At 46.6% G+C, this 14,648-nt stretch overlaps 1 protein-coding gene across 2 annotated transcripts in view; it reads left to right on the forward strand.

The window, feature by feature from the left end:
• Slc22a23 (solute carrier family 22 member 23) overlaps window positions 1-14,648 on the forward strand; it is a 153,627-nt gene that overhangs the window by 113,407 nt on the left and 25,572 nt on the right. For both annotated transcript variants that reach the window (XM_041632924.1, XM_041632925.1), the window contains exon 4: window positions 2,814-2,982. In XM_041632924.1, the coding sequence (XP_041488858.1) occupies window positions 2,814-2,982 (169 nt within the window). The remainder of the gene's footprint in view (window positions 1-2,813; window positions 2,983-14,648) is intronic.

Genomic DNA, 14,648 nt, shown 5'->3' on the forward strand with positions numbered 1-14,648 from the left:
GCAACTCCTTGTATATCTGAATTCCCAGCATCACTATTCCTTAAGTTCATGGCCATTATGAGGTTTAAAATAAGGGTCACCTGAGCACAATCTCTGCAGTACCACAGGCTCCTTCAGGCAAGTGAAATGTTACTGAATGGCCAACGGCAAGTTCTTCTGTGGAGTGGGCATGTAGGAAAGAGGGGTGATTCACTCTCGTGGAGTGGGATGGCACATCAGGTACTCTGAAAACTGAAACTGCTCAGTGTTGAGCAGTCAGGATACAGCGTAGGTATGTCGGACAGAGGGGTGATTCATACCCCTGGGCTGTGGCGTTGCGGTCAGCCTGAAAACCAAGGCATCACTTAGTGACCAGCAAGCAGGTAACTTATATACCATGGGTATGCCATACAGAGAAACACACACACACACATCTGTGAACTGTAATGGCATGGCAGTCAGTCTGAAAACTGAGACGCCACTGAGCGACTAGTAAGCAGGTAACTGACATGCCATGGATATGTCGTGCAGAGAAATAATACACGTACGCACACACCTGTGAAATGTAATAGCATGGTAGTCAGTCTGAAAACTGAGACGTTACTGAATGACTCCTAGCAGGCGACTTGCCCAGTATGGATATGTTAGGCAGAAAGCTGATTCACCCCAGTGATCCCATCATGCTTCTCAGAATTAGGTATGACTTAAAGTGAAACGGTTGTAGAGTAGGTAAGACTGCTTGCTATGCAAGCCTGGCAACCTGAGTTTGAGCCCAGAAACCCACGTAAAGGTGGGAGGAGAGGACGTACTCTACAAAGATATCCTCTGACATCCACATGTAGAGTGTGGCACCCACACCACGTCATGTGCATGCACACGTATGCTCAATCATTATAAATACCTATTTTTAAAATTTGTGAGTTGTTTACTTACGGAATTTCCATTTAATATTTTTAGATTGTTGTTGACTCTGGGAAACTCAAGTATGGGAAACAAAACCTGAGACAGTGGAGCACCAGCGCCGTTGTAGGTGTTTTCACACAATTGTGTCACTAAACTAAAGTAGTGAAGAAAAAAAGCACCAGTACACAGTCTGCGGCACTAGCAAACCCATTGGCACGAATCCATCAGGCTCCTCCAACTTCATCCCTCTGGCCTTTTTTAAAGGTGTGCTCGATTTTTTTCTTGATGTCTGTCAGACCTCCCACACCAAGCCTACTCTGGCTGATATAGATTCCTGATTTCCAAAACAAGTCTCCTTGTGCTTACTGAGTGAAAATTAGAAACCACGCTGTTATTCCATTCAGAAAAGATGTCCCTTTGTTGTTTTGGAGAGCAGAAATGGCACACCCTACCATGCTAAGAAGTATCACTTAAGTGTCACAGACAGGGACAGCATCACAGCAAATGGTCCAGGAGGGCCCTGCCGTCCTCTTTTCCTAGTTAAATGACAGAAACGTCCCTTATAAGCTCTGTGCAGTGAGAGCAGGTTTCTCCTGTTCGCCAGCAGTTATGATAATGACTATTTGTGGCCAGGAAGGAACAGAAATTGCTAACAGGATTATATTTCTTCTGCAGCGAGCCAGTGTAGATGCTGGCTGGCACAGTGCCCTGCGCTCGTTAGGACTGATGATATCCTTGTAGCCAAGTGTGATTTATCCACTTTCCTTTTCATCTGTCCCCTGCCTACTGCCTTTGACCTGCTGCCCCGCTGTGGTCTCTGGACAGCCTGCAGATAAGCTACTGTAACTAAGCCTCAAGGCCAAGCTGTGGAACAGGCTCTGGACATGAAGGTAGTAAGAGTGTTTTCTCCCAAGGGGCCTTTCTTCCTTTTCTCTTTTAATCATTTGAACGGCTCCCCCCACCCCTGCCAACAGAAAGCAAGAAAGAAAAAAATTAGTGACTATTGCACAATGTGGAAAAACAACAGCAAATAAATCTGCATTGTCTATAGGTGGTGTGTGCGTGTGTGTGTGTGTGTGTGTGCGTGCGTGCGTGTGTGTGTGTGTGTGTGTGTGTGTGTATGGAGAGTACCCAACTACTTTTTCTAATATTAAGGACCATTGTTAGGTCCATATTGATTGTCCCATGAGTGTTCCAGAAAGTTTAAAGTTTTGAGAGGTTTTTTGTTTTGTTTCGCTTTTTTTTTTAAACAAGGGTCAAATTCAGAGAATGGGTTCTTGTGGACAGGAGGGATCGTGGTCTATTCCATTTAGTGGGTCTTGGTTGAAGATGGATTCTTTTTTTCTATTGTGCAGCTCAGTTGGTGAATTAGACATGGCCCCTGTCGGGAAAGAACATGCCACATGCCCGTGCTAATGGACAGTAGGATTCAGAATGGTGCAGGAGCATTCCTGCTAGGTCATCGTGAGCCCCAGGTGGCTTTGCTTTGGTTCTGTACAGTGTGGCCAGTCTGTCCTGGTTTCACAGTGGAGACGAACTTAAGTCTTCACTGAGTACTGGTGTAAGACGAGGAGTACGGATGCAGAGGCTGAGAGGGCTCCCAGTGCATATCCTAGGTTGAAAGGGAAGGTGATGGCGTGGGCAGCAAGGGGACTTGCTGCCCAGCAAGCTCTGCAGTGCCAAAAGAGCAAAGGAAAGGTGATGACGAGGATGCAAACTCTGTCTCCACAAACAGCATAGCTTAGTTCCTGAGCTAAGCACTTAGAAATGCAATGTCCTTCCCACCAGCTTATTTTGTGACCTTGAGCAGTGACCTCACTCCCTTCCCCATCAGGCCTCAGTTCCCCCATGTATCCAATGACCTTCTAGCACGGGGCTCCCCAGTCATCCAGCAAACAGCGCTCATGTCTCTCTTATTGTTTGTTTTCTAGGAATAGAACTGTGCCCTCCAGGAAAACGGTTCATGATTACCATGGTGGCAAGCTTCGTGGCCATGGCAGGCCAGTTCCTCATGCCAGGGCTGGCCGCGCTGTGCCGGGACTGGCAGGTGCTGCAGGCCCTAATCATCTGTCCCTTCCTGCTCATGCTGCTCTACTGGTCGTGAGTATCCTTCATGATGTCCTTCCATGGTGTTAACATGAATTTTCTGACAAACACACACACACACACACACACACACACACACACACACACTTCCACCCCTTATTAACTATTTACAGTGTTCATACGGTGGAATGAGACCCTTTGTCCCATTCCCCAACTCCAATAGCTACCCATGGCTTCACACTGATCTGCTTCTGTCTATCACATAGTACCTTGAAATGAATGCCTATAAATGGACTTAACCTATAAATGGTGGGAAGGTCTTGTATTAGAATGGGACGTGTGGAGGGAGGTGCTGAAGGAATGATTTAGTAAAGCTCTCTATCTCCTATCCCTCATCTAGGTGAGGGATGAACAAACTTCAGCCCATTGCCCAAATCTGATCGTCATCTTCTTTTGCAAATAATGATTTATTGGAAGATAGTCATTCTCATGTGTTCACAAATGCATTGCCGCTAATTACCGTGTCAGCAATGGTGTGGCCCACACAGCTGAAAATACTTATTATATAATCCCTTACAAAAAAATTTGTTCATTGTGCTTAAGATTAATTAATATGACTTTTAAAAACCATCATGTAACAAGTTTTTGAGTTATCAACTTTGGGTGGGTGGGGTTATTGAATAAACTGTTTGGGGTATGACCTCACTGTCTAAGGAGTATGAATATGCTGTAAGAAGAAAAACTTTTTAAACTGTACAGAATTAAAAAAACAAATTGTTTTTATTTCTGAGAGACACCTAGGGACTTTTTAACATGTGCTGTACGCCTGTGTGTGATGGAAGGTACCACGCCCCATGCTTAGCTCTAGCTAGTCCAGCCCCAGGAATTTGTTCCATGCCTCTCTAATTCCCTGCTTCCTCAGAGCTATAAAAAGTGGATCATAATCATTCTACCTGGGGTTCTTTTAAAGACTAAAATGACTGATACAAAAAGGCACATGAGGGGGCAGTCTGGAGGGAGACTTGGAGATAGAGCTTAGAGTTCTACCACCGCATAGGCTTGTAACCTTGGGCAAGTTGTTTAACCTCTGCCCGTCAAGTTCATCAGTGCCCTAAGTCGTAATAGTAAATAATTGGGTTGGGAGAATTAGTAGAGACACCTTGATTGATGCCTGTCACCTAGTATCACATATGTTGATGTTTATGATCAACGTGATTATTATGTTTTATATTTATATTGGTAGTATTTGAGATAACTCAGATGTGTCAGGTCTTAATTCCTATAAGTATTAACTACCGCTACTACAGTTGTTGTTTCAGCCCTTCATAGAAACCTGTGTGAAGGAACCGCAACAATTTTGGGGAGAAATGTATCCAGTCTTTTCCTACTAGGCTTGGAAGGCTCTTTGGGAATCAGTGGCTTTGCACACTGTGTGCCTGCCTGTCCTTTCTCCTCACCTCTCTCATGACCACTTTCCTGCCATCTCCTCCTGTTGGCTGGGTTTTTGACAGACTTGCTTCAGTGGTTGCTGGAGGGAGAGGTGATTGGTAGCATCAGCCAGCACAACAGCTGTTGGTGGCAAAGTACAGGAAGTGACACACTTTTCTTTAGCAAGAAGATATTTACTCTCTGCACTCAGGGTGCCTGGCAGCATGCTAGGTGGTTGCTCACTCTCTAAGGAGCAGGCTGAGAAGCCCAGGAGCTATGAAAGACAGCAAACCAGTTGCCCAAGGCAGAATCCTCAATCAGCAAGTGGTGGGGTCGAGCCATGAAGATAAAAGTGTGGAAGGGATCTGCTAGTCAAGGTGGTAGACAGACAGACAGACAGACAGACAGACAGAGGCCTTTCTATATGCATATGGCTGATGAATAAAACAAATCACCACAAAAATACTGTGCTGAGCTGCACTGGAAGGAGGGGATTCCGACAGAGCCGTCATGGGGGCAGCATGAGGTTTCCAAATCTGACGGCAGCCTAGGAACCTGCCCACCGGCTAGAACTGAGCTCTTGGATGTATTTGTTGCTCCTCAGTGCTAACCTGGTACCTGACAGAAACATATTGAGGAAAGAAGGGTTTACTGTGGCCCATTGGTTCAGAGAGTCTCAGTCCATCACAGAAGGAAGGTATGTCCAACCAGTTCAGTTCACGGTGGTGGGGGTGATGGCAGACATTGTCCACATCACAGTCAAGTAGACTAGGAAGTGAGCATGGATAAACCCCCAAGGACTCACCCTGAATAGCCTACCTCCTCCCAACTTTCCAGAGCCTCCCAAAATAGTACCGCCAAGGTGGCATCAAGTGTTTAAAACATGAGCCTGTGGGGACACTAGATTCAAACAACATGTGGTTTGGATGTGGGTTGTTCCACACCTATTCTTATGCCTGAGGCTTAGTTTTCAATGTGGTGGTATTGAAAGTTTAGGGTTTCATGGTTTGGTCATTAGGTGTATGCCCATGGGATTGACACATTCCGTGAGTAACCTAACCCTTAAAGCTCTCAGATGTCCCTCTTGCCATCTCTGTCACACACATTCTGTTACTGTGATTCCATCCACCTTAGCTCTTCACCAGAGGTCTAACTATCAGCCTTCAAAACTGTGGGTTTTCTATGTTGCCCTGGCACAGATATTTTGTTTGAGTAACAGAGAAAAGACTAAATACAGGCTTGGTATACAATTAGAACTCAGCTCCTTAAAGAAATTCAAGAATCAAAGACTAGAAAGACTTTCCTCACCACAGGGTCTCCACCCACAGCTGGCTGACTCCCTGAACTGGGAACAGAAAAAAAATTTTCTCTAAAAAAAAAAAAAAAAAAAAAAAAAATCAAAGCTTTGAAGTCTGAACCGCGCATGCATACACAAATTTTAGACACTTGCCAAGGCTGAGATACTCTGACCTTCTAGAGTCAACAAAGCACCCCAAGGAGGCACACAAGGCCCCATGGAAGGAAATTCTTGACAAGGATGAGCTCACAGACAAAATTCAACCCCAGCCGACCAGCATGCATCGTCCCAGCAAAGCAAAGGTTTTCCTTTAGTGGCTCCGGTCTCTTGTTATTCGCAGCCGATTCTTCTGCTCCAGCTGACCAGACGCCACAGATTCTTCACACAAATTTTCTACTAGAGTCTTTGCTTTCCTCTGAAATGTCACAAGCCAGGCCTCCATTGTCTGCACTGCTTTCAACATTTTTATCTTCCATGCTCTCACCGGTCACAGTGGCTTTTCTGGCCCAGAGTTCTGAAATCCTACAATTATCCCCAAAACACATGGTCAGGTCTTTCACAGCAATATCCACTATTCTGATACCGATATCATCTTAGTCAGGGTTTCTATTGCTGTGATGAAACACCACGACCAAAGTAACCTGGGGAGGAAAGGGTTTATTGGGCTTACATTTCTATATCACTGTTCATCATTCAAGGAAGTGAGGACAGGAACTCAAAGAGGGCAGGAACCTGGGGGCAAGAATTGATGCAGAGGCCACAGAGGAATGCTACTTACTGGCAGGCTTGCCTACCACCCGATCTTATGGGGACCTTTTCTTTTCTTTTTCTTTTTTAAACATCTTCATTTCTTTTTATTTTTTAAGATTTATTTATTTATTATGGATGCAGTGTTCTGCCTGCATGTATGTCTGCATGCCAGAAGAGGACACCAAATCTCATTATAGATGGTTGTGAGCTGCCATGTGGTTGCTGAGAAAAACTCAGGACCCCTGGAAGAGCAGCCTGTGCTCTTAACTTCTGAGCTGTCACTCCAGCCACTGGAGACATTTTCTTAAATGAGGTTCCCTCTTCTCAGATGCCTTTAGTTTGTGTCTAGTTGATGTAAAACTACCCAGCACACCTATGCTCTAAGATCTGTCCTTTTGCGCTGTTAGACAGAGGCAGGCACTGTGCATTGGGTTGTGTGAAGTGAGGCAGTACCTACACACAGGGACAGTAGACTCGCACGTCTGATTGGAGAGGTGTTTTGGAAGTGACCCCATGGAGATTTGTCAGTGGACCCAATGTGACTCGTGAGGATAAGAGAGGATGCTGTGACTGGGGCTGAGTCTTTGAATTGGAGGGGCTCAGGAGTAGGGAGCCCAGAGCCCCCTCTTGTCATTGGAGTTTGGAGGTGATGGCATGAGATCAGCTGCTGCAGAGGTCCCAGTGCTGAAGGCAGTGGAAGAAGCCTGTGTTCTCAAAGGTAAAGTTTACACTTATCCAGGTAGAGTGGAGCCAAGACAGCTGCGGATGTCAGTAAGAAAAATAGTTTATTGCTCACAATTCTGCAGAGGAAGGATCACACAACAGCCCATAGGGCCGTATGAGAAAGGACCAGAGAGCAGGGAGGAAGGGGACAGTGCATGCAGGATCCCTTATAGCAGTTTCTTCAGGGGAGACTAGTTGAGGCATAGGAGGAAGATTCGGGGTCAACTAGTGTGGAGGCTTGGAGCTGTCCCCAGTTGTTATCTGCTACTCAGTCCTGGGGTGATCATAGCCAATGGATAGTTGCTAGTTAAGAGTCTAATCTAGGAATAGAATTAAAATGTGGTTAAGGTATGGCCTCTAGATTGGTTGGTTTGTGATTAAAGCATGCAGCCAAGCCTCTTATGACTGGGAATGAGTTAACCTTTGACAGAGCTGGTCAGGGTGCTCCAGGATGAGAAAGGCCCCACACATCCAGACATTGGAAAGTTAAAAGGCACAGCTAACATACAGCCAATCCTTCAAGATGGCATGAGCAGTGTGACTAGGTGGAGATCTGGCAAAGACTTTCACGAGTGAAGGTGCATGGGAAGGTGCATCACTCTTTAGTGAGGGGAAGATCTGTGACACAGGGATGATTGCTGCCCCCATCCACTCAGTGAGTCTAAGAGCCAAAGCCCAGTGAGCTGCTTGGGGATGCTGACAGCTCACTTCATCTTTAGATGAGGCAGAACCAGCTGACGGTTTCCAATGGGCCAGAAGTGAGGGAAATGCTGCAGAAGGCACGGGAGGGGAGTACAGAGAGAACAAAGGTGCACTTGCCTGGATTGGGGTGCCCTAGGGGGTGGCACTTAAGCACTTTGTCATACAGCAGGTACAGAAGAGACTGTACCTGTGAGTGAACACTGTCAAAGGTGAATGCAGGTGTCCACAGCCACCACGCACCCTGACTTGTGCCACATAGAAATCCTTGTTTGGTTGTTTGCTTAGCCATTCATTGCCCCTTAGGAAAGGGCAGTATAGCTTAGTGCCAGCCTAAAGAGTTGCACTGACCTATCTTTTTCCCAAATAAATGCTTCTAGCCTCATAGCTTACAAACAAATGAGGAGAAATAAAATCAAGATTTAGAACACCAGAGGACCGAAGAGTAAGAGGGATTCTGCCAGGTGTAGCAAGAAGCTAAGTGGGAGGTAACAGAAGGATGAAACAGACCTGAAGAAAGGAAGGGCTGCTGCTTTCAAACAGAACAAGGGTAGGAAAGGCACCTCCTCTAACTGGCCCCAGCCCACTGGCAGTGTAGCTTGGTAACAACTCTTTGGTGAGAGCCCCCCCTGTGCAAGACACAGTCCTACCCTGTCTTCTGGTCATTGTATCAATGTCTGTTACGTGAGGATGCTTCAGGAGACCAGGAAGGTAGCAGGCGGGGCAGGAAATGTGAGCTTTCCTGGTCTGGACTTACTGCTGAGGAGTTTTTCTGGAGGAGGCCCAGGAATCAGGGATGGTGAGTGCCATCCCTGTGGTTGGGAGCCTGCCATCATCTCACAGTGAAAATGAGAGGACCAGAGGACAGGGCAGGTTTGGTGATGCAGGCACACACACATCTGGCACTCACACATCTGCTGTGCACCCTCCTGTGCCGGTGAACATCTGTGTGGCGCCTCAGTGAGCACCTGTGGAGGATGTGTGTGTGCTCACTGTTCTTCAGATTGTGTTTCCTAGGTGTAGGGGGCTGTCATCATAAACAAGGCAGGCAGAGCCCTGCCCTCGTGAACCAGCAAGGCAAGGAAGGAAAATCACACTTAAAATTTATATCCCAGAGCACTGTGGAGTATGCAAATGTTGGTGTGCTTAACATTTCAAAGACACACTTTCCCTAAGATCAGCTGTACGCTTCCTCCCCTAGGAGTTTCACAGAGTGATCCAGTTTTGCAAGGAAATAAACAGAGTCAAAAAGCTTCCCCAGGAACCAGGGGAGAAAGCTTTTGCCACTCAAGTGTAAGGACCTGAGTTTGGATCCCTACCACCCATGTAAATGTTGGATGGGGGTAGTGGCCCACCTGTAATCCCAGCATGGGATGGTGGGGGAGGTGTCGGGAACAGAGAGGATCCCCAAAGCAAGCTGACTCCAAAGACTAAATGAATCAGCAGGCTCTTGCTTCAAGCAAGAGAATATTTAAGATGGAAAGCAATCACAAAAGACCCCTGAAGTCAACCTCAAGCCCCCATTTGCACGTCCACCTGCTCATATATATATGCCCACACATACACCACAAACATATATGAAGAGGTGTTCAGGGCTCCAGGTGAGTCCTGAGGTCAAAGGTGCAGCCCTGTGCCAAGTAAAAGATCAAGCCTCTTGCATATGACATATGGACCTAGTGCCCTTTAGAGGAGGGTGTGAAGGATATGCTAAAGAAACCCTAAGTTGGCTGAGTTCTACCTCGTTTCTGGTTGCCTGGACTAGGATACCAGCCTTGCTTACCTGACAGCACCATCAGCAACCACAGGTGTCTTGTTCTCAAAGAAGTTTCTGCTCCTGGCCTGTCCCCACACCCCTGCAGGGGAAGAGTAGGGTTTCCCTCTGCCAAGGCTCTTCATCAGGTACCTGTTGGGAAAGAGCCACAGCTTGGGTTCACCCAACATGAGTGCTCTGTGGGAAGACATGCACCAGATGTGTGAAGATGGTGAGTTATGAGCATCACTCTTTTCCGCTGAAAGTTCATCCTGATGAGAGCTTCCCAAGCATCAGCACTGGGGAAGGCAGGGAGAAGGAGGAGGATGCCGGGTGGGAAATACTGGGAAATGGAGGAAGGTGTAACATTAGAGCATGAGTAGCCGTACCGGTTCTCCAGGTGAGAAAGGAGCCTTGTGACGTGGGAAGGAGAGTGAGGCACCTACATGTTCAACAGCTGGGGAAGAAACTAGCACCAAGGTGGTGGAGAGAGATCCTTAGGAAAAAGTATCTCTGCCAAAGAGATTTTAATGTTTAAAATTTCCAAGAGACGTCATTATAAACCATATAAGTGGCCTCAAGCTGACTACGTGCAGTTAAAAAATACTAACAATTCCATCGTATATAGTGAGTGGTCTTAATTTAGAAATATCTCTAAAAATATTTGAGGCATGCTGGGCAGTGGTCATGCATGCCTTTAATCCCAGCACTCAGGAGGCAGAGGCAGTTGGATCTGTGAGTTTGAGGCCAGCCTGGTCTACAGAGCAAGTTCTAGGACTGGCTCCATAGCTACTGGGAAACCCTGTCTTAAAAAAATAAAACAAAGCAAAACAAAATATTTGAGGCAGAATCGTTGACTTTTATCATTTCTTGAGTTTAGTTTTAAAAGGTTTTGGGGGAGTGTTTGCTTGTTTGTTTGTGTTTGTTTTTGAAGTGGAGTCTTTCTGTATTGCCCAAGCTGGCCTCAACTGAGCTCAAACTGTCCTCCTAGATATCTGAGACAGCGGTGTGCTTCCCTGCTCAGCAGAAGGTTGCTCTTTGGGGGCCAGACTAAGCACGTTACATCCCTGAGTGCCCTTGATCTGCCCAAGGACCCCTGGAGAGCAGCACTGTGATAGACTCCCATACAGAAAGAAAAACTGAGGCACACAGATACTCCATGGCTTCCCAGAGGTGCTTTGGCTGCTAGGTTCAGGAACACCACTAGCTGTTCAGCTCGTCCCACAGGCTGTGATGCTGTTAGGTCCAGGAAGTACCTGGGTCACCAAGGGTAGCATGTACTTGGCACAGAACTTGCTTCACATCCTGGAAGATTCCATGTTCCCTCTAACAATGACAAAAACATTTCTTCTAGTACCTGTCCTAATAGGGCACAATGAAAATGTGTTAAGTGGATTAATTGATTGTGCTGCTTGTCACTAAGATGAGTTTAAAAGATGTGTGTGTGTGTGTGTGTGTATGTGTGTGTGTGTGCATGTGTGTGTGTGTGTTTCAGCAATTATCAGTCTGTTTTTCTTTCCCATGCAGGAGGAGCACAACATGATCCTCCATCAAATTCAATTTCATTTCACAATACCACATTATACAAGAGATTCTCTCACAGATAAAACAAGGTTGTGGGGTTCCCTGCACACAAGGAACTCAGCTGCATCAACAATGACTCACAGGGGAAAGGGGAAGAGATGAGTCACAGAAATTAGCCTCTGAGCACCTGAGTCAGCAGCAGCAGTCCTTTCACAGGCTGCAGTGACCACTTTGCAGCTGATCTGGGGACTTGAAATAGAAACACAAAGAAAAAGGCTTCTCCAGTATAGTGGCTCATGCCTTTAATCCCACCCAGCGCTTGGGAGGCAGGAGCAGGTGGATCTCTGTGACTTCAAAGTCAGCCTGGTCCACATAGAGAGTTCCAAGACAGCTGGGACTACATAGGGAAACCCTGCCTCAAAAACAAACAAACAAAAAAAAAATGAGAGAGAGAGAGATTTAAATCCTTGCTATCTCTACATTTTCTAGACTGGGTAATGAAGCATCATATAAATGCTAACAACAGGCAAATGTATACTGCTGGAGAGGGGTTCCTTTTCCTCAGTGGTGTAGCCTCTATTATGTTGCTCTGACTCAAGTCTATAACCGAGCCCAAGCCTATGCTCACAGAAGCAACTCTGATACTCTGATTAAATGCAATGGAGCATGCTTGTGCATTCACACACACAGAGAGAGGAAAGAAACTGCAGTGGGGAGGAAATATGATCAAAGTACATATACGCATGCTTATGTAATTTGAAAGAAATAATTAAAAACAAAGCCCTAGAGTCGCAAATGGTAGTACATATTTCAGTCACGGAAGTTGAATGAGCAATTGAAAGTGAGCCCGTAGTGCCTCAGCTGCTGTTTGGGATTTGCTGATGACACAGACTGTTAAAGAGCCCTCGAGTAAAAAGCTACCTCATTTAAGCCACTGAGCTGAGCGCAGAAGTCAGGTACAATACGATGAATCCCGGGGACTAACACAGGTGCTTACAAGCAGAGGTGGAGAGAGGCCTGGGAAAATAAGGAAGCATGGCCAGCTGACACCATGCAGGCAGTATACCATTGTCCCCAGGGCCAGGACATGCCTTCCACACCCATCTCACTGCCCTAGCCCAGCAGCTGGGGCCACTGCAGCCTGGAAATCTGACAGCGCAGTCAGGGCAAGCCTGTGTGTTAGATTCTGAGCTGTCAGTGCCTGGCTCAAGTCAGGTAGCCTCTGGCAACAGGTGTCCAATGCTAAATGATTTCTGCCCTGGCAGCTGGTCAGCGTCCACAGAGATGGATAGAGCGAGTCTCAGTGGACCCTGAGACCCGTACGAAAGCGTGGCAGTTTGGCTTTGGAACTGGCTAATTTGAATCAGGATAGGTTTCTGTGGGAGCGGGGAGAAGTGTGCGCAGAGATGACAAAGCATCTGCCAGACGCCAGCAGGAGGCTCCTACATGACAAGCAGATATTGTAGTCATGGTATCTGTCTGCCACCCTGATGGGCATAGGATTAGATCCCAGGCTGAGGTCAGAAGGTGACCCCCTGGAGCAGGTTGATTGGCCCACCTGCTGCGAGCTGCAAACACAGAGGTGCCGATAAAATTCCAATTAGATGCAGAAGCAGCAAAAATCCATCTCGCCTTTGGCCCCTTTCCCTCCCCACTTTCCTTATTTTATTTTCCTCCTCTGTCTTGCCTGGTAATTAAGCCTAGAACCCTGTACATGCTAAGTGAGCACTCTACCGCTGAACTAGATTCCCAACTCCTAAATATTTTATCATTTTAGACAAGGTCTTGCTAAATTATCCAGGCTGGGTGAGAACTCGCTATTGTAATCGAATCTGGCCTCGAGCTTGCAATTGCCCTGTCTCAGCCTGGAAGGTGCTGAGATTACGAGCCTGTACCACTTTGCCTGTTGGAACACTGCATTTTCTTTTTCACTTGCTAAAGCTTTCAGTCAGCTTCCCGTACAGCATTCCACCTTTAATGTCCTGTGTGCCATTTGGTTTCTGTGGCCTGATAATCCCTTCCACAGGGAAGTTTTCAAAAGGAGGAAGAGGGAAAGAGTGGTGCGTATTAGCTCGGGTGTGTGGGCGGATGAGCACCAGCTGCATGCAGGGTTACAGATTGTCGGTGTCTGTATGGGAGCTGAATCCCAGGTCTTTATCTGCTAAAAACATGAACAGAGGACCATTTAGGGTTATGTGAAGCCCATGTATTCAGAATTGATCCACTATAAAAAGGCTAATGTCATTGACTTCATGTGCCCTACCTGAGCCTGCAGCACCCTGAGAATGCTTGTGTACTGAGGGTGCTGTACCCTGAAGGATGCTATGCACTGTGTGGTCTAAGCCTGTAGCATTCCGAGGATGCTGTGCACTGTGTGGTCTAAGCCTGTAGCACCCTGAGGATGCTGTGCACTGTGTGGTCTAAGCCTGTAGCACCCTGAGGATGCTGTGCACTGTGTGGTCTGAGCTTGTAGCACTGTGAGACTGCTTTGTACAGGGTGACATATTTTTACCTTTTGGGGTGACTTTTAGCCCCAGATCTCAACAGATAACATGGGGATCTGGCCTGCTGAGGCTTCTGTATCATTCTACTGAACTCATTCCACAGATTCAGAGAAACTGAGGCCCAGAGCAATAAAGCTACTCACTTAAAGTCACAAAAATCTGCTTATGTATTTCCAACCTCATTTTTTACATTGCATTGGGAGAGGCCTCAGTTTGTGAAGAGCATTGCTCACCTTTGAGTAACTTCCTATTGTGTTTAATTACATTTGGGTCTTTGTCTTGGTTACTGTTTGTTTTCTTCTGGGCCTCTCTAGAATTTTTTAACTGTCCAGTACTTGATCAAACCCAGAGAATCAACAACTAGAGTCCTCTATTTCAGTCAGAAATGGCCTAAGCCCTGCCCATACTCAGTTTCATGTGCACACATGGAATGGTCATCTCCACAAAGTTTTATTGACCCTGCTCCCTCTCTGGGCTAGACTTTGTGTCCTTCCTGTCCGCCTCCTTAATGGAAGTCTCAGACTGGGCTGAACTTCAGCTCAGTGGTGCAGCGTGTGTTTAGCATGCTTTCCTCCCCAACAAAATAACTTCTTGGGGCCCAAAGTGTCGTTCTTCTCCATAATGACCCCAACTGCCCCGTGCATGTTTGTCCTGTGAATGACGCCCCTGTTGAATCACAGGCAGGGAGGTGTGTTTGTGTACACGGGTATCGCCCCAAAACCAAATACTCCACAAGACAAATAAGGAAATGGCTTAAGGGTACAACTAATTTCATAATGCATTCCCAGTTAGTTTTATTCCCTTCCTGTATTTTATGTATGAGTAAAATGTCCCAGTACAGTGGACTAAGCAGGACACACGTGATTCTTACTCAGAGGATTGCCTTACTAGTCTCTCTCCAAAATGTGGGTTTAATGAGCCCTCAAAGAAGCAGCCCATGCAACTGCTGAAATCATGTGGGGTTCCTTAAACAGCCACCCAGAGACAGCTCTTTTGGCTCCTGGATATGGACACCAGAAGGACTAAGTCAGTGAACACAGAGGTG

The sequence above is a fragment of the Microtus oregoni genome, unplaced genomic scaffold (assembly GCF_018167655.1).
Source record: "Microtus oregoni isolate MIOR12 unplaced genomic scaffold, Mior012 000042F_ref0000377, whole genome shotgun sequence".
In the NCBI taxonomy this organism is placed as follows: Eukaryota; Metazoa; Chordata; class Mammalia; order Rodentia; family Cricetidae; genus Microtus; species Microtus oregoni.